This window comes from Xyrauchen texanus, chromosome 1 (assembly GCF_025860055.1).
Source record: "Xyrauchen texanus isolate HMW12.3.18 chromosome 1, RBS_HiC_50CHRs, whole genome shotgun sequence".
NCBI classification, from domain to species: Eukaryota; Metazoa; Chordata; class Actinopteri; order Cypriniformes; family Catostomidae; genus Xyrauchen; species Xyrauchen texanus.
Window position 1 is genome coordinate 56,735,741 of NC_068276.1, and position 19,790 is coordinate 56,755,530.

General features: G+C 39.7%; 1 protein-coding gene across 2 annotated transcripts in view; it reads right to left on the reverse strand.

Annotated features, from left to right (window-relative positions):
• Positions 1-1,297: 1,297 nt before the first annotated feature.
• The window catches only part of usp47 (ubiquitin specific peptidase 47), a 47,887-nt gene continuing 29,394 nt past the window's right edge, over positions 1,298-19,790 (reverse strand). Inside the window, exons 12-29 of one of the 2 annotated variants that reach the window (XM_052140413.1) lie at positions 18,425-18,583; positions 18,198-18,329; positions 17,267-17,343; positions 17,081-17,136; positions 16,851-16,963; positions 14,906-15,010; positions 13,839-14,046; positions 13,559-13,674; positions 13,337-13,456; positions 9,777-10,554; positions 8,226-8,401; positions 8,036-8,116; positions 7,828-7,943; positions 5,434-5,552; positions 4,644-4,774; positions 4,487-4,534; positions 4,279-4,409; positions 1,298-3,061 (exon numbers count right to left, since the gene is read on the reverse strand). In XM_052140413.1, coding sequence (XP_051996373.1) covers positions 2,887-3,061; positions 4,279-4,409; positions 4,487-4,534; positions 4,644-4,774; positions 5,434-5,552; positions 7,828-7,943; positions 8,036-8,116; positions 8,226-8,401; positions 9,777-10,554; positions 13,337-13,456; positions 13,559-13,674; positions 13,839-14,046; positions 14,906-15,010; positions 16,851-16,963; positions 17,081-17,136; positions 17,267-17,343; positions 18,198-18,329; positions 18,425-18,583 — 2,841 coding nt within the window. In that variant the 3' untranslated portion in view covers positions 1,298-2,886. The remainder of the gene's footprint in view (positions 3,062-4,278; positions 4,410-4,486; positions 4,535-4,643; positions 4,775-5,433; positions 5,553-7,827; positions 7,944-8,035; positions 8,117-8,225; positions 8,402-9,776; positions 10,555-13,336; positions 13,457-13,558; positions 13,675-13,838; positions 14,047-14,905; positions 15,011-16,850; positions 16,964-17,080; positions 17,137-17,266; positions 17,344-18,197; positions 18,330-18,424; positions 18,584-19,790) is intronic. The other variant, XM_052140485.1, reaches the window with a different exon arrangement.

Below are 19,790 nucleotides of genomic sequence, written 5' to 3' on the forward strand. Positions count from 1 at the left end.
AAGAACACCATCCCTACTGTGAAGCATGGGGGTGGTAGCATCATGCTTTGGGGGTGTTTTTCTGCACATGGGACAGGGCGACTGCACTGTATTAAGGAGAGGATGACCGGGTCATGTATTGCGAGATTTTGGGGAACAACCTCCTTCCCTCAGTTAGAGCATTGAAGATGGGTCGAGGCTGGGTCTTCCAACATGACAATGACCCGAAGCACACAGCCAGGATAACCAAGGAGTGGCTCTGTAAGAAGCATATCAAGGTTCTGGCGTGGCCTAGCCAGTCTCCAGACCTAAACCCAATAGAGAATCTTTGGAGGGAGCTCAAACTCCGTGTTTCTCAGCGACAGCCCAGAAACCTGACTGATCTAGAGAAGATCTGTGTGGAGGAGTGGGCCAAAATCCCTCCTGCAGTGTGTGCAAACCTGGTGAAAAACTACAGGAAACGTTTGACCTCTGTAATTGCAAACAAAGGCTACTGTACCAAATATTAACATTGATTTTCTCAGGTGTTCAAATACTTATTTGCAGCTGTATCATACAAATAAATAGTTAAAAAATCATACATTGTGATTTCTGGATTTTTTTTTTTAGATTATGTCTCTCACAGTGGACATGCACCTATGATGACAGTTTCAGACCCCTCCATGATTTCCAAGTGGGAGAACTTGCAAAATAGCAGGGTGTTCAAATACTTATTTTCCTCACTGTATATATATATATATATATATATATATATATATATATATATATATATATATATATATTATTATTATTTTTTTATGTTTACTATTTACAAGGTTTACATTGATATGTATAACTTGTGCTAAATTGGTACCGTCTCTTTAAGACTACTGGCATCAGCCAGTGAGCGCATATAATGCGAGAGGACGTGCACGGTTTCTTTAGCGCATTCACGTTAGATTACATTTAAATGTTTCTAATCAACTACTGACTGTTAAGAACAGAAATGCTATAAAGAGACATTATTTAATAATATATGGATTGTGTGGATCTTGTCTTTGGACACGCAGAACGAGTTAAATGAAACATTTACTCTCAACACACAGTGAAAGGCTCTCGGTGCCAATACCTTCTTCGCCACTATACTACTAAATCACTGGTGAGTGAAATCTGAAGGTTTACAAGCCAATTGGTAATCACAGACATTTTAAGTTGCATAACACGAAATTTGATTGCACATGCGAGTGATTTACTTGTATAATAGAAGGTTACAGAGTAAAATATCGATCTTGGGATAAAAAAAGAAAAGAGAATCGAGATCACAATGCATCAGAAATAAATTATATTTCTACCCAGTCTTATTTGCAGCTCAATTTTTAAAAATTGAGGCTGCAAATTTTTTGGACTGGGGAGAAAATTTTGACCTCTGACACTTAGAATACATTGAACACCTTTATTTCATAAGATCAAGACAATTTTCATTTCTCATGATATAACCCCTATAAAATCAATGGTTCATTCTGTGCCTTCAAGTATGTGAAATCTTCATATATATGTCAACCTGGAGGCATGCAGACAGAGACTGATTGTTGCTCTTTATTTCAGTATTGGCATTTCTATTGTGAACAGCTTGTGGAAGCAGGAAGAGCCCCGGAACCCATGGCGGTTCGTTCTAGCTCGACACTGGTGCTCCTCCAGTAGGGCATCCGCGGCCTCCGCTTTCCAGCTACGCAAAAAAATAGCAGCGAGAAGCTTTCCCACACATGCACACACACTCACTCCATATCTGAGCACACGCAGGCTCTGTTCACATTGTGCAGAAATGAAAACAAAAAAACTGAGAAATAAACACAGGAGACATTTCTAAATTGAAAAAGAAAAAGCGGCGTACAGATCAAAAAAATTAAAACGCGTGCCATTAAAAGTCACTCACAAGACCTAACATCATCTTTACCAGTCTGTAGTGAAATAATTTACAAGAAAAACAACAAAAACAAAACGAGTGACAGTAGCGCTCTATGTATGTCACGCTACACTACTCTTAAAGGCTTGCAAACTCATGTGTACCTGTGTCAGTAGCCCCAATAGGAAGTGTGGTGAGTGCAAGAGGGCAGAGCTCCCTCAAAACTGGGCGGAGCTTCCTCAGTCAGTGGGGTGGGGTCAATGACAGCCACACCCACACAAAAGGGAAGCATGTACGGCAAGAATAGAACCTCATAAGCCAGAAAAGAAGCATTTAATTCACAACTATGTGTTAAATAAACAAAAAAATAGAGATATCCCAATATGTCAAGTGATGGCATCATACCCAAACATTTCCAAATGAAAATATACCATGACTGGAGACGATCGAAGAACTCTACGAAATAGAAGATGAGCAGTGCCGTCACCTGGAGGTGGCTGGTTACATTAAACACAGTGTTTTAACGCTGAATATAATCTGGATGATGGACGTTGAAAACATGAGAACTTGATAAGACTCGATCACAACTCAAAATCAAAGTGAATGACGGAGAGACAGCGAATGCAGAACGACAGGACGAAAATCAATGGAGATGGAGCGCCAAGTTGTGGAGATAGATTAAATAAATGGCCGACATTTCCCAAACTGCCATGTTTCCTCTACAAGTGCACCCATCTTTTATTATTAAACTGATTTTTCTGTATGATATTGGATTTGAATTTGAAATAGCTTTAGCACTTCCCTTTAAACTTTACAGTACAATAAACTATGGTGCACAATAGTACTCTGAGCCTCGCTATGCACTTGGGTGCTCAAAGGAGAGAGAGAGCATCAGCCGGACAGCACTGGTGACGTTGATTCAACGTGGGCCCAAATGCTATGGTCCATGGCAAGGCATCGCTACACTGCAGTGGGCAGGCCAGATAGAAAATAGAGCAGGAAAGGTACTCTTCTCATTCCCACTCTTAGTCCTGTCCAGGGTCTTTGGTGGGCCCTCCATCTAGGTAGATTTTGAGGGCCTTCTCTTTACGGGGGGAGTAGCTGACCCGGTGGCCTGTCTTCAGCAGCCGGCTGCTCTCTTTCTTCATCAGTTCATTGCGCTCCTCCTCGGACAGCTCCATGAGGTCCTCAGTGTTGTCCCTGTGGAGAGGTGGGGAGGATTTTAAAAAAGTTCTTAAAACTCTTGTAAAAAAAAAAAAGTTCATAAATGGTCGTAAATTTCTTTTGAAATCAAATTATGGCAAAATATTGTAAAAGCATTGGCAGGGGCTCGGGTTTGGACGAGGTATTCGGTGATCACAATGTATCAAAAGAAAATATTAGAACACTTTTTTATATCGCCCAGCCCTACCATACTCCTTACAAACCTAACAATTAATTAAATATATATATATATATATATATATATATATATATATATATATAAGGAGAAAAAAAAAAAAGAAGAATTCAATGTTTAGAAACTCTGAGATTCTGGTTCCTTAAAGGGACAGTTCACCCAAAAATTTTAATTCTCTCATTTACTCACCCTCATGCCATCCCAGATGTGTATGACTTACTTTCTTCAGCAGAACACAAATTAAGATTTTTAGAAATACATCTCAGCTCTGTTGATCCATACAATGCAAGTGAATGGGTGCCAAAATGTTGATGCTCCAAAAAGCACAAAAAGGAAGCATAAAATGAATCCATATGACTCCATATAATAGAAGTGATATGATAGGTGTGGGTGAGAAACAGATCAATATTTAAGTCCTTTTTTGTAGAACTTATTTTCCCTGTCCAGTAGGGTTGATATGCCTGAAGAATACGAATAAATAAAAACACAAGAATGTGAAAGTGAAAAGGGAAATTGACTGAGCAGGAACTTATAGTAAAAATGACTTAAATATTGATCTTTTTCTCACCTACACTGATCATATCACTTCGGAAGACATTTATTTAACCACTAGAGTTTTTTTGGATTACTTTTATTCTGATTTATGTGATTTTTGGAGCTTACAAATTGTGGCACCCATTCACTTGCATTGTATGGACCAAAACAGCTGAGATCTCCTTCTAAAAATCTTCATTTGTGATCAGCACATGAAAGAAAGTCATACACATCTGGGATGGCATGAGGGTGAGTAAAAGATGAGAATTTTCATTTTGGGGTGAACATTCGTGACATTTGGTCATGAGACACGCAAGAACCAATGAGGTTCGATGTTATTAACATCCAATCAGCACCATTTATGATTTGCTGCACTGATCAATTATTTGATTTTAAAGGGAATAACGATTTCATTCTGTTAATCACACAAATAAATCGGTTCTCGATGCCCTTGATGTGCTGCCAGGAAACGGCCAGGTTTTACCTGTAGAAGATCACAGCGCCATCATCACAGATGTAGAGAGGCCAGACATTGAGAGTGGAGACTTTAGGATTCCAATCCAAATCCTGATGGATTTCCATCACTGAGATATCACAGGGAAAAGTTCCTCGACCCTGTAGGAGAAATCACACAATCAGATCTGAGTAACTGAAAGAAGGACACCTGCGATGACACAAAAAGACTGCCGTACCTTGGCAAACTCCAGGTTGTCCAGAGCAATCCCACTCATTTCACTGAGCTGATGGAACAGAATATGACATAAGTGATTGGTGAAACAAGCTTTGGCAATTCTTTTCAAACCTCAACTAGATTTCCAGGAAGCAAACAGCATAATGGTGTCCACATACCTTCTCCTTCAGTTCCTCTACACTGCTGCTCTCCAGCACCACCTCTCGGAAGGGCTCAAGCTTCATCTGGGCAGGGCACCAGCGACGGGTCAGAATCGCCAACTGGGACATGGACTTCATCCGCTCCGGTTCTTCAACAGAGAGAAATCAATGAATGGACAAAGCAAGAGCTGTCTGATCAGGGACAGTCAGTCAAGGATATTTCTTATTATTATTATTATATACTGAAATCACATAAATAGTGTTTATAGTAACGCACTTTCAACCAAAGTCTATGGGGCAAGGCAATCTGGACGATTTAACAGCAAAAATGTGCAGCTCATATTTTCTAACGTGCTTATATTACTAAACCTGTACAAATATGTGTTATTTGAGCTGTACATTTATGTAAATTGTCCTTTTAGAAGTGGGTCAAGCAGGTGAACTTAGATGAGATAATGACGTAATTTCTATAAATATTTTTCTTAATGTAAACAGTCCCTTTCTTGTGTCTTTGCACGTATCATGGGAAAGTTACTGGGGGTATTGGCTTTACAGTAGTCATGACAGGAGTTGAAAGACTACATATAACTTTGCACAGATAAGGTTTTAAATGTTTTTAATCACAATAATGTTTAAAACTCTGTATATTTTATGGTTAATATCTTGCCTCATAGACTGTACCAGTGTAAACGCAATTTTTATTTGTTTATACAAACTGAGGGATGCTGTTGATGTAGCCTGTATTAAACACAGAATATTCCTTTAATGTAAAACAGTACTAGCACCAGCCACTAGTACTAGTCTTTACCTTCAAGGACTTCAAGGAACACTTCCCAGTTACTGGAGATGTTGATGTCCTCCTCATAGACGTGGTAATCCAGAAACACCGTGCCTGGGTTCTTCCAGGTCTTCTTCCTGAGTCTAAACCTGTGACACACACAGGGACACTCATTCTTTTAGTACTGGAAGGATTTAATCCTCCTCTGCTGTCGAGTCAGTGCGTTTATAAAGTCAGTCACTGCAGTGTGCACAGAAGGGGAACGCCTCTGTTGTAGCACGTACCCGAGTCAGGCCTGTGATTACATAAGAGCAAACCCAGACTACAACAGCCATCCTAAGCCTAACCATGCGTTCAGACCACAGGCGGCAAGAGTGTCAAAATTCGCTCAGAAGCGGAGGCAACTAAGACTTGTCCTCCGCCACACGGATCGAGGCGAGTAACCGCGCCACCACGAGGACCTACTAATGTAGTGGGAATTGCGCATTCCAAATTGGGAGAAAATGGGATAAAAACATTTAAAAAAAGGAATGCACAATTTATCAGGATTTATTTTTTTATAAATAATAATCAAAATTACAATAACAGCTGCCACAATTTACTAATCGTTAAAAGGTTTACTCCAGTTACATGTCAGAAGTATCTATTTACAACATATGTTTTGGTCCGTTGTGTGCTTAAATGCAATGGTAAATCAGAGGCGTTTAAATTAGTCTAAAGGCATATTAGTAATGCTCACTTGCTGTGTAGAATTTATTTAAAAATGTATAAAAATTTTGTTTTTCATGCAATTAAAACAATAAAGCAATTCAGGAACACAGTTCTCAGCTTATTTTGGATGTGTGGCCTACATATGAATATGGCATGCAGATGCATGATTATGATGCTAATCAAAATAATGTTAATTTTCGCAGATTTTTTTAATTGCAATTATTTATTTTGATTAATTGAATATACATTAAACTACATATTTTGTATGGGGCACCTGCATGCCATATTCATTATGTGGGCTATGCATCAAATCAAGCTGAGAACTGTGTTCCTGAATTGCATTATTATTGTTAAATTATACAGAGTATAATTTAGATACTGAAAATTACTGATATGCCTTTAGACTAACATAAACACCTCTGATTTGCCTTTGCATTCATGCACACAATGGGCAAAAATATTATGTTGTAAATAAGAATTTTTTGTGCAATGGGAGTAATTGTACATTTTAATTGACACTTTTCAAGATTATATAATTGTGACAAATGTAATTGTAATCTCGATGATTTTTTCGATGAATTGTGCAGCCCTAAAACAAAATAAGTATTTTAATGTAAATTCCATTAATCAAAAATAAACACAATTACAAATATCAAGGGAAATAATTGACAAATACGATTTCCATCATGATAGTGTAGCCCTATTAATAGTCCTCTATATAATGAGCCTTTTCTTTAAAGGGGTCATATCAAGAAATAAAGTACGGTGGCCTGGGTAGCTCAGCAAGTAAAGACGCTGACTAGACTACCACTCCTGGAGTCGAAGGTTTGAATCCAGGTCGTGCTGAGTGACTCCAGCCAGGCTTCCTAAGTAACCAATTGGTCCGGTTGCTTGAGTGGGTAGAGTCACGTTGGGTTAACCTCCTCGTGGTCTCCATAATGTGGTTCTCGTTCTCGGTGAGGAAGCGTGGTAAATTGTGCGTGGATGTTGAGCACGTTACTGCGGAGACCTAGCGCGTGTGGAGGCTTCACACTATTCTCCGTGGTAACGCGCTCAATAAACCAAGTGATAAAATGCACGGATTGACGGTCTCAGATGCGGAGGCAACTGAGATTCGTCCTCCGCCACCCAGATTGAGTTGAGTCAATACGCCACCACGAGGACTTAAGAGCGCATTGGGAATTGGGCATTCCAAGTTGGGGAGAAAAAGGGAGAAAATAAAAGAACTAAAAAAAAAAAAAAAAAAAAAGTACGGCTTTTGTACACTTAATCATTTAAAACTTTAATCCCAGTTTAAAAAAATATATAATTTTATTATTCTATAACTTCAAAAAGGGCCCATTACAAAATTTGTGATGCCACAAGTATATATTACAGTAATATATGGGCCACCCACATTGACAAATCAACGATGCTTATTCGGTGTTCAGTTAGTGTTGTTCCAAATGTCATATGTGAAGAGTAAGCCAATCATTACAAAGGGTATTTACACTGAAGTATTAATGGTACAGTAAAGGAGAAAATATATATATATATAATAAATCTATGGGTCAGAGAGAGAATGGAAAATGGTCTTGTAAAACTAAATTGACTGTTTTTGGACTTCATACAGAATTTCTTATAAATAGATTGATTTGACCTCTAAATAAGTAGACATAAATTGGGAATATGAAGAGGGGAACATGCTGTCTACATGATTTAGATGCAGCTCACCTGTCTATAATGAGGTCCAGTTTGCACTGGTCTTTGACTTGAGGCAGTAACTCCTCCTTGGACTGCCGAACAGTCATGCCCTTTGCGAACACAGTGTCCAAAAGGAACTTACACGGCTGATAAAAATAAACGTAACACAAGTTACACAATTTATTTGTATGCACACTCCAAAAATCTCCAAATGCACACCAAGCTCTTTTAGGCTCACCTCTGGTTCATTGACAAGCAGCTGGTACACCTTCACCCTGTATTCTCCTTTTTTCAATGCTCGTCCTAATCGGATTGTGATCTGTTCAACAGCAGAGCAGCAGTTGACTTTAATGTCCAAGGAAAGCCGTAAAAAATGGCTAAACATTCCAGAACGTGATTCAACCATAATGGAAAAAGTTAAATCTCACCTTGTTGTCATCTGAGAAAGAAGAGAGTGTCTCATTGAGTCGCACGCTCTCAAACTCTTGGTTATTGGCATAAACCCGGAAGACCTTGAACTGAGTGGAAGGCACGCCAACAAACGGCTCGAGATTCTGCTTGAATGCCGCCAGTGTGATTCTCTTATCAACATGGACAAGTAAACCTGAAACACAAGTATTGCATTAGCAATTTTCAGACAATTTACTTGTCTGAAAGAACAAACATGATAGAGACACTGCAGAGACACTGTGGACAAAATGTTTCTTGGAGGTACATTTCAAAAGCAAAGAACTAGTCTTTCTGGCATTATATTTAAAGAGAAAGTATCTCAGTGTTCCCATGGTAATGGAAACCCTGGAAATATCAGGGAATGTAAAATGTTTGTTTGTTTTTTTTTTAACACCATGCCAGCTACAATTGCTATTTTCACTAGCAAAATCAAGGTTAAAATATAAAAACAGGTAAAATATCTAAAAACCTATAATAAGAGGCACAAGATCAATTTTTTATAATAATAATAAAACCTCTAAAAATGATTCTGGACTGATTCAAATGGGTTAAAACTATTTCAAGATTGTGAGCAGAATAAAACAAAAATCACAGATAACTAGAAACACCACAGCGCAAATATTTTTGTCATTTTGGAGCTTGACGGATGTAGTCACTCTTAAATATTTCATTAAAAAAAGAGTGACATGAAGATTCTTCAAAATTTCTTCTTTTGTGTTCCACGAATCAAATTACAGCATACAATTTTAAAACTATACGTGGGGGAGTAAATAAAGACAAAATGTATATTTATGGGTGAACAATATCTTCAAGACAGTACAACACTAATGAGCGAACTACGCTTCTCTCATAGCCTTGTTTTTCCGCATCTAATTAAAGGGATAGTTCACAGAAAAATGAAAAGTTTGTCGTCATTTACTCTCATGTTGATCCAAACCTTCTTTATAGTTTCTTACAGTCTTACTACTTCTTTGAAACTTTCTACTGCGGAACACAAAAGATGATGTTTTGAAGTACGGCTGAACGATTAATCGAAATAAAATTGAAATCATTTTGCCGTTTAAGTTTATTTATTTAGGTAAAAGCATTTCCGGTCAGCAGAAAAGCAAGGGCAAAACATAGCGTAAATTTGGTTAAACTAAATCACACTATTTAAAAAAGAATTCTCATATCGCAGTTCAACTAGCAATATTTTTCAAAATAATCGCAATTACATATTTTTGTCAAAATCGTTGGACCACACTGACTTTCATTGTATGGTAAAAAAAAAAAATAATAAAATTTTTTCCTCATCTTCACAAAAGAAAACAAACACATACAAGTTTGGAGCGACATGAGGGTGAGTAAATGTTGACAGAATTTTTATTTTTGGGTGAACTATCATATATATATATATATATATATATATATATATATATATATATATATATATATATATATATATATATATATATATATATCCCTTATAGTATAATGCCTACCCTGACTAAGTTCTATTAAAAGAAAAAGTAAAATCCAAGAGATATTACATTTCTGGCCTTCTCCAGATCCGTCTTCCTGCGAGTGTGACTCCGCTTTAAAATATAGGTACTGCGCCTCAGCTTTGCTCTTCCCGTTCTCATCATACTCGCTGTCCGTGCCAGAGTCCTCTTCGGCCGTGTCCCACGTCTCCTTTTTCCCCTCGTTTGCTTTGGAGCGTCGGCTGCTGGTGATGCTGTGTGAGTCGAGGCCGTTGGCCAGAGGCAGCGGGCCACTGTCTGCATTACACAGGGTGTCACTGCTGTGACTGGAGCTCAGGATGTCGCTGTCCACCGAGCTGGTGCTGCGGTCATTATTAACATCTGAGTCAGAGCGTTCCTCAGAAGGGAACTGATTTTCTGTGTCGGAGACGGCTCGTGTGCAGTTCTCTATTTGGGAGGGCTGTGAAGCAGCCACCGGGTCTTGTGCTGGTGACTCGATGTGCTCAAAGTCGCTGTGTTCGGAGCTCTTCTGGCTGTCACTGGTGCTGGAAGTATGCTGTTGTTGTTGCTGCCGTTGTTGTTGTTGTTGTAATGAAAGGTTCTTCAGTTTCTCAGTGCTTTCCTCCAGAATAGCCTCCACTGACTTCCTGCTGTCCTTTGCCCCATCAAAAGAGTCCTCAGAGTCAGCTTTGGGGCAACTAGCTCTATTGGCCAAAGTGCCTGGCGACTGCTCAGGCAGGGAGACAAAGAGTCTGATTGTGTTTCCATGGCGATCCAGGAGCTTCCACAAAAGGGAGTCTGTGAAAATGGCCTGATGATCCGTCGAGTCAGAGCTCTCCACGAAAACCTGTGGGGAAAAAAAAGAGCATTACACAGAATGAATCAAAATAAAGACTGAAATTGCACTTCTAGGGTGAATCTCACGAAACCTGAAAAGAACACGTCTAGGTCAGACTTAACAGAACAATTGCAAGAAGAAAAAAAAGATAAAAAGTCAAGTGTATTTTTAGGATCATTAATAATTTTGCAATGATTTAATGACAATGAAGTCCCATGAAATCCCAGATGCAATTCTGCACCAAAATCCCAATAACCAAAAAGAAAAAACTAAAAAAAGTTACGGTGACTAATGCAGGACTTTTACCTACAAACAAACCTGAAATACACCAGGGACTTTCAAGCTATTGGTGAACAATCGTTGTTGATTTTTGCCAAAAAACAAAAAGCAACTATTGGTGCCATTTAATTAAATTAAATAACCAAACTGTTAAATCGGTTTGGTTATTTAACTTCAAGTTTTTTGAAACTGACATTATTCCCAATGCTGACCATCTTCAGATTATAGTAATGTTATACTGTATTGCAAAAAGTACAGTAATACAACAGTATTGAACAATCATGTCATGCCTTACGTTAATGGGAATGTTGGTGCTTTTATATTCATAAAAATAATGTCACAATACAAAAAAAAAGTAATGGGCCAAAAAAGAAAAAAGGTTGTTTATTTCTGCATAAGATTTTTATTTTGGGGTAATATGTGATCTGGGCATGTTACTGACAGGTTTAATGAGAGTCACCCTTAAATATAGGTGCTAATGGGTCATTGACAATTGTGAAATTTACTTAACAGCTCTGTTCCAAAACATAATGAGCTCAATACCTAAACAGCATTTGAAAGAGTCGTTTATCCAAAAATGAAAATTCCCTCATCATTTACTCACCCTCATGCCATCACAGATGTCTATGACAGCAGAACACTAATGAAGATTTTTAGAAGAATATCTCAGCTCTGTAGGTCCATTTAATGCAAGTGAATGGTGACCAGAAGGAGGTTGACAAAGGTAAACTGTGGACCATGCATCCTGGTTTTTAAACTAAAAGCATTAGGTTTTAATGATAAAACTATTGAGTGGATTCTTATCTTTCAAACAGAAAGGTTTGGCATACTTTCTAGCTCACTATATATTACTTGCGGAGTTCCTCGGGAGAGTTTTAGGTCTATAACTTTTTCTTTATATATACATGATTTAAAAGCAGCTTGTTCAGAGGAGCTTCTCCTTTATGCGGATGATGCAGCATTTATTGTTTCACAGAAGAATCAGGGGGCCCTTGAGGACAGAACGAGCATAGAGTTACAAAAGATGTCAGCATGGTTTTTGAACAAAAAAACTTTCCTTACACCCGAGTAAAACTGAAGCCATCTTATTTGACTCTAAAGACAAATTGAAGAAAAATACAGAATTTTTGGTGAACGTTGGTGATGCCTTAGTATTTTTTGCAAGGGTGTTTTTAATGAAATTGGTGTTTACCACTTGATCTTTAACTTGGCTAAAGATCTGCATAATTATGCCACAAGGGGCAGTAACACAAATATCTATCCATATAGGTTTAAAAGTCTAATGGGGAAAAAACACCTTTTCATATAAAAGTAAATTTGTTTGGAAAAAATGACCAACATTTTGCAGGGCCAACAGCTCCAGCAGGGGGCCCCAAACTTCCCTATTCAGAGCCACATTAACCAGCTCTGACTGGGGGATACCGAGGCATCCCCAGGCCAGTGTGGAGATGTAATCTCTCCACCTAGTCCTGGGTCTTCCCCTAGGCCTCCTCCCAGCTGGACGTGCCTGAAACACCTCCCTAGGGAGGCGCCCAGGGGGCATCCTTACCAGATACCCAAACCACCTCAACTGGCTCCTTTCAACGCAAAGGAGCAGCGGCTCTACTCCGAGATCCTCACGGATGACTGAGCTCCTCACCTTATCTCTAAGGGAGAAGCCCGCCACCCTTATGAGGAAGCCCATTTCGGCCGCTTGTACTCGCGACCTAGTTCTTTCAGTCATGACCCAGCCTTCATGCCCATAGATGAGGGTAAGAACGAAAACTGACCGGCAGATCGAGAGCTTTGCCTTCCGGCTCAGCTCTCTTTTCGTGACAATGGTGCGATAGAGCTAGTGCAATACCGCCCCCGCTGCCCCGATTCTCCGGCCAACCTCCCGCTCCATTGTCCCCTCACTCGTGAACAAGACCCCGAGGTACTTGAACTCCTTCACTTAGGGCAATACCTCCTTCCCAACCTGGAGTACACACTCCATCAGTTTCCTGCTGAGAACCATGGCCTCAGATTTAGAGGTGCTAATCCTCATCCCTTCGCTTGGCAGTCGAGTGTGAAGCGGCAGAGCTGAGATATTTTCTAAAAATCTTTGTTTGTGTTCTGCAGAAGAAGAAAAAGTCCTACACATCTGGAATGGCATGAGTGTGTTTAAATAATTAAAGAATTTTCACTTTTAGGTGAACTATCTGCTTAAGCCATCAAAATGTGCTTCCACGAGAAGCCTGTACCAAAATGTGTTCCAATAATTATGCGGCTTTAAAAAACACAAGACCCTATTTAAGCCCAATTCTGAAGCAGAATTGAAGAACTTCACAAGAGGATCAACATTTGTTTGGCATGTGTGAGTGACCATGAGCAAAGCTGCTGATTATGACAAGCGTTTCAAATAGTCACTTATCAAGTTCCATTTCGGTTAGGATGCTGCATCAGGTAGCTCCCTGTGATGACAGCAGACAAAGCAAGGCAGCTCACTGGGGTTTGAAACAGAGCCATTAAGGTGATTGTTAAGTAGCTGAACCTTGTTACTCCTGAAGAAACCTTCTGCCTTCAGTGTCTTGTTGGGCACGTAAAGAAGCCGAAGGTCATTATAGCAGCGCTCCAAGACGACACGCATCATCTCGGCACAAAGCTCCGTTGACTGAGAACAAAAAAAAAACACATGAACAGCAGGTTAGATGGAGATAGACAGGGTTTCAAATCCTCAAGAATGATTGAAGTGAAATGGGAAATGAGTTTGCACCTGTGCAATGAGTTGCTTAAACTCAGTAATGGTCTGGTTTAGATAGGCCCTGACACTGACTGGAGCAGCAATAGTCTCACTCTTTAGATCCACAACATGGACCTTCACCATCACCTCTGCAATGACAACAAAAACAGTAAGCCAAATTTGGAATTGAAACAGTAGTGTATTCAATCAATTTGTGAACAGCTGCGGATGCATTTTAAGATGCTTATTCGTTGCAACCCTGAATGCAGATTTGTTGCTAGAGTTGATCTTGTAAAACATGCTCAGCGTCTACCTCCAGGTTTGTAGGGCTGGAACACCTGATCTGGCCTGCGGATCTCCAGCAGCAGGTCAAACATGTATGAAGACTTGACTCCGCCAAGCAGCAGACCCATAGGCATGTCCTCCTCACCCTCGTATGAACGCTCCAGATATTCGTGGAACTCATCGTACTTGACCAGTCTACAGCAGTCCTGTGGCACCACTCCAGCAAGATCCATTAGCTGATCACAAAGATGACAAAAACGCAGACACAAACACAAGAAGCGATCTCATCTGATCAGCAATATATTCAGATGGACAAAGCATGGTGAACTTGTTGAACCGTTTTACGGTGCGTCTATGCTTTCAGACAAGAGAGGTTTGTAATCTTAAGGCGGGTGCACACTGTACGATTTATAATAGTCCTTTACGATTGTTGCTTGTCAGACTGTATGATATGAATGCATTGATATCGCCATGGCACACTGTGTGACATTATGTCAGACTGCACGATACACATCATAGCCGACTGTGGTCCCAATCGTCCCGATCAGTGAACGTGACTAACGTTACGGGAGGGTTGCGGAATAGAAGCGAAACGGCAAAAAAAGTGTCAGTGAGCTCCCACAAGCAAATATTCATTGTGGAAATAAAGACTTGTTGCCTGAAAAATGACAAACTTCTCCATTCACACTGGAGAAAACAAAAAAAGGTGGGTTATAGTACGTCCTTCTCCTCTTTTAGATTAGTAACCTATACCTTTCGAACCTTAGAAAGGTTTCTTTCCAAGTGAATTGGGTTGCGAGAGAGGACCGGAATATCTAATCTGCAGTCACACTATACGGATGTGATGCTAAATTTCAGACACTGAAGATCATCGCAAAGGCTATTAAACGGCCGTCTGTGAACACGTCACACTGAACATTGTAAGATTGCGGATTCTGCTCTGCGATGAGAGAAATCTTTTAGAATTCCCAAAATTTGCCTCAGACGGCAGAATCGTGGCCAAAATTGTACAGTGTGCGCCTGCCTTTAGTTAGTTCACAGATTACACATTTCATTGTACTGTAGGTGTGTTCTTTTCAAACTGTCTCTACTCACCTTAAAGGCCATTTCTGTTGCTTCTCTTAAAGTTTTGTCCTTGTGAACCTCTAGTTTGTTCTCCATCATAATCATCTTCACTGGATGCATGCAGAAAAGCTTGATCTAGAAGCAGAGAGAGAGTTCAGTTCAACCTGTCAAAAAAAGGCACGATGCTATAAAGCAACCAGAGATAATTGCCTTCTACTCCATGCTAAGTGGTTTTCATAAACAGCTGTGATAGTGAAAAGCTACAAGACATTTTGTGTCTGGCTTGGTTTCCTTTTTTTTGTTGCATTGCACCGTGTTGCCCCACCCACTGTGATATACCTCAATGGTCCAAATGCAAAATGACTAGTCAAAATTGGTGTTGCGTCATGCCTGGTTAGTGCTACTAAGGATGAAAACATGCTAGGGTAAGCTTAGAAGGGCCGTTTGGAGAGAAGGGTCTGTGTCTGCGTCCTGCAAAAAGGGTTGCCACCTGTCCCTTAAAATATGGGATCATCCCGTATTTAAAGATTAAATGATCCATCCCGATTCTAATCAATATGGGATGTGACTTGTCCGGTATTGAAGCAGGTCAGATAGCGTCACTGCGAAATCATTCCAGAACGTTAATATAACAGTGATATATGTTGTAAAGTTTGGTTACGGTGGGTAAGGGGACACCTGAAAAGTCCAGAAATTATGATAAGACTTGCTAATACTGTGGAGGGTGTGGTAAGAGACCATCTGAAAAGTCCACACATTGTGCTAAAATGTCATTTGTTTTATTATTATTGTTATTGATAAAAACTCATATAAATGTTCAATAAGGTGTACAAAATTACACAGATTGAACAATGTATGAATACAATCACTGAGTCAACAAGACAAGTACAGGTGAAGGAAAAAATGATAAAATTAAGTTAAAAAAACAAAACAACAACAAATGTATACATAAATAAGATAAAAGATGTCATGGGTTAGGGAAGTTCTCGTTTTAGCATTTAAGAAAGGATATACATTTTTTACTATTAGCAACTATAAAGCATTTATTTCTAAAAATGTGGGAGGATGTGGTAATGGAGCATCTGAATATGTCAACCGAATGCTAAAATCTTACTACAGCTGGATGTAACGTTCATACACCAACCCCTAACCACAAAGTTTGTAAAACATATTAAATATACCACAACTCAAAAGTTCTTTTGAATAAAATCATACCATCGCATCACTAGGTGGCGACAGAGAGGAGAAATGTGATGTAAATGAAGAGGAGAAGCAGCTAACGGTATGCTAAGCTAATAGCCACTTAGCTTGGGAGCTAACTGGTGAAAACAGAACTGAGAAATTGTTCGTTTAACCATTTATATCTCTGGTTTAATAATATATGTCAAATGCGATTTAAAAGCTATTCTTTTTTACATTTGAACAGTTGAGACAACACTAATCATACAACGATTGTATAGGATTTTAATAGTTATTTTAGCCAATAGAATAGCTTTATGATCCGCTACTTGGAGTGGGGGTGTCGTGTAGTGGGTGTTCCTTGTCGCCTTGCGGGATGAAGACAGATATAATTGCATTTGGAAGGCATGTACTTGAGGGAGGAGGAGGTTCAGTTTGAATACAAGCGGCAATCTAAAATCTAACTTTTGACAATGTAGAACAATTTGACAATTCCAGTAAACTCTCCACAATTACTAACTTTTTAGCCTAGCAGAGAATAATAAATGACAAGGAATGTATGTTTGTCTGTGATGTTTTGCAAATTTCACAGCACAACTAGTTGGTTCAACTCATTGGTCAACGCATGACTACATCAGAGTGCTTTGCAAAAAAAGTTGAAATGCTCACTTTCGCAAACCCTTGTGTTTTCCTCTCCGTCATTCTGAATCACCTTCCCCATTGAAATCAATGCATTCGCAGCGTTCTTTGACGCAGCGTGTTTAAGCTCCCTAATCCGAGACTTTAGACTCTGTACCTTGCATGTGTTGCGCTCAATCTCTCTCTGTCTCTTCTCGTGCTCCTCAGACTCTTTCTCTCGCTGCACCAGCCTCTTTATGTGCTCGGGGAAACCCTCCACTTCCAGGAATTCTGCGCACACACACAGAAGTGCATTCAAAGAAAACTATCTTTAATACTCATGTTTACAGGGCATGAAAAAATGAAAATGATCAATGTAAAACATTAAACCCATATCAGTTCCCTTACTTGCATTCCTCGAGGGCTCTTTTAGTCTGTACATGAGCATGTATGCATTTGTAGAGCTGTTGGAGTATAAATCAGAATATGCTGAACTTGGTCATCATTACATACTTTACATCATAATATGCTTAAGGAGGACCTTCTCTGGCATCTCAAGATATCACACATGGTGAACTATGAAGCGTCACACACCTGGCAAAGGCACTGGAGTAATAGCCTCTGCTCCCTGAGGATCCACCATATGTCTTCCTGATGTCATCCTGTGTGATCTGGAACACACACACAATGAAAACAGCACAAATTATAATATTGTTGAACATCAAATGATCAGTTAAAGGAGTAGTTCCAAGCCTGTATTGCGTTCTCTCTTCCTGAAACAAAGGAAGGCATAATGTCAGAGCTTCTGTGTGGCGAGCAGGGCATGGCTGAACAGCGTCTCGGCAGAGCAAGGCCGGGAAGATAAGTGGTAAACGAGTTCCACATGTGCGCTACACCGGTCTCACGTTCCAGTGAGAAGCGGCGGGAGGATTTAAGAAGAGGACACAGCAGCAGACGGGCAGAGAAAGGCACATGGATTTGTGTGCGTGTGTGTGTGTTATGTGTGACACTGAAAATGTACCATTTGTGCAATTAAAATTTGTTGGGGTGTTCACCTGGTCCCCGCTTCCTCCTTAAAGAGTGTTAAAGAAACTGCCACATTCAGTTCTTCAGAAAACAAAAGTGAAATAGTGTTTTATGATCTCAAATTAACCATTAAAAAAGATCAAATGACTTGTGTATAATATTTCAAAGGTTTTCAAGCCATACAAACCACAATTTAAGTCCTTATTCACTGATAATCTTCATCTCCACCCCAAACGCATTGGTTCTTGTCACATGAATGATCACAACTTAATGTGTCAAATACGTGACCACAAACAACATTTGAGAGCTACGGCAGAGGGGTAGATAAAGCTTGGAATACAACAAGCTTGGAACAAGTCACATGGACCACTTTCACAGTACTCTTTAGTCCTTCTCGAAGCTTAGCAGCATAAATCACCATCCGCTTGCGTTGTATGTAAACAGAAGATTTTATATTTTGGGTGAACTATCCCTTTAAGATTGATGCTAGCTAACTAACCTTGCTGACGTGCTGGTCATTAAAGCTGTACCATTGGCCGTCACTGAAGGACTTGATGCAGGCATAGTAGTGCCCACCTGCAGCACTCCCAGAATGCACCATGACCGAGAATAGTTCAAAGGTCAATGAGCTCTGTTAAGCAGACAGAAAACAAGGTACGTTCATCTTTCATCATCCATTGTTCAGTACCTCACTACGGCATTTGAGCTCAGAGGACGTGAGGTCACCTTTGGTTTGAGCGCTCTCTCTGTGCTGCCGGTGCTGTCCAGACAGATGCCCTCATCCATGCCATCATCTGTGGAGAAATCATTGCTCATCTGGTCACTGTGACAGCTTCCTTCATTCTCTGCCCCACTGTCAGTGCAGCTCTCTGTCTGAGGAGACTTCTGCAGAGAGGAAACAAACATTTTAAACTACGTTTACATCTCGGGTGATTCGGTCACAAGTTGCCAGCAGTAAAAACTGGTGTAAATGGACCATAAATTCAATTCCAGTTTATGCTCCAGAGACAGGAAAGCACAGAGCGGGATCACTCGTGCTACTCAATTCAGTTTCTCTCGATATCGTGGCACTAGCCACAAAACTTACTTGATCCATTTGAATACTACATTCTTCCATTGAGGTTTTTTGCTTTAAGTACTATGGAGAAAATCAAACATATCAAACGTCTAGACAGCCCATCATTCTAACCACCACTGATGAGGTAAGCAGTTAAAACAATGTGTCATTCAACAACAACTACTTGTCATGCAGTCTTTTTAAACTACACATCATAACCCTTAATACATTTCTGTCTGAATGATGTTAGATCAACAAATCGGCCATATGTGAATTCAGATATTCAAATTAAATCAGAAAGAGCCCAATGAAGTGATTATTTTTAAGGTGGGAAATTTAACGTTAATTTCTATTTTTTGTTTAGAGCATTAAAAAAAAAGGTGTCTCGAGTTGTTCCTGGCAGGCTACACAGCCTTACAGGCTGTGATTAGGGTGGGGATGGAGTTAGGGCACCTGCTGCCTACTAGGAACAAACCGGCACCTTTGTAAAATGGATGAAACTTCACTAATGTTTTCCCCACTTTCTGTGGCTAACAATAGCAATTTACATTTAAATTAAATTTCTAGGAGGTATTTGCGTGACTCAACTGCACATCCTAACACATAAACTGTTTGTGTGGAGCAGTGCAGGCTTTTTAATTACACACAACATGTCCTGGGCATAATAAACATGGGAGCGGATTTACTGTACAGAGAATGAAGATTCTTCATCCACAAGCAATGAACCACACATGCGAGAGTTGCGGGTAAACTGATGTCTGACCGAAAACACACATTTCACTTTCATCCGAACTAGTTTCAAAAGCGAAACTGCCTGAGAGAGACCCAGTGTGTGCGTGATAGAGACCGAAGCACCTGGTCGACCAGCATGCTGCAGCCAGGTATACTTGTAGAGACTGAACAGAAGCCAGAGAAAATGATAGTTTGAGATTTTAAACTTAAGCAAATTAAACTTCAGCATTCAATATGTTTTATATCTGTACAGGTGAAACTCGAAAAATTAGAATATCGTGCAAAAGTTCATTAATTTCAGTA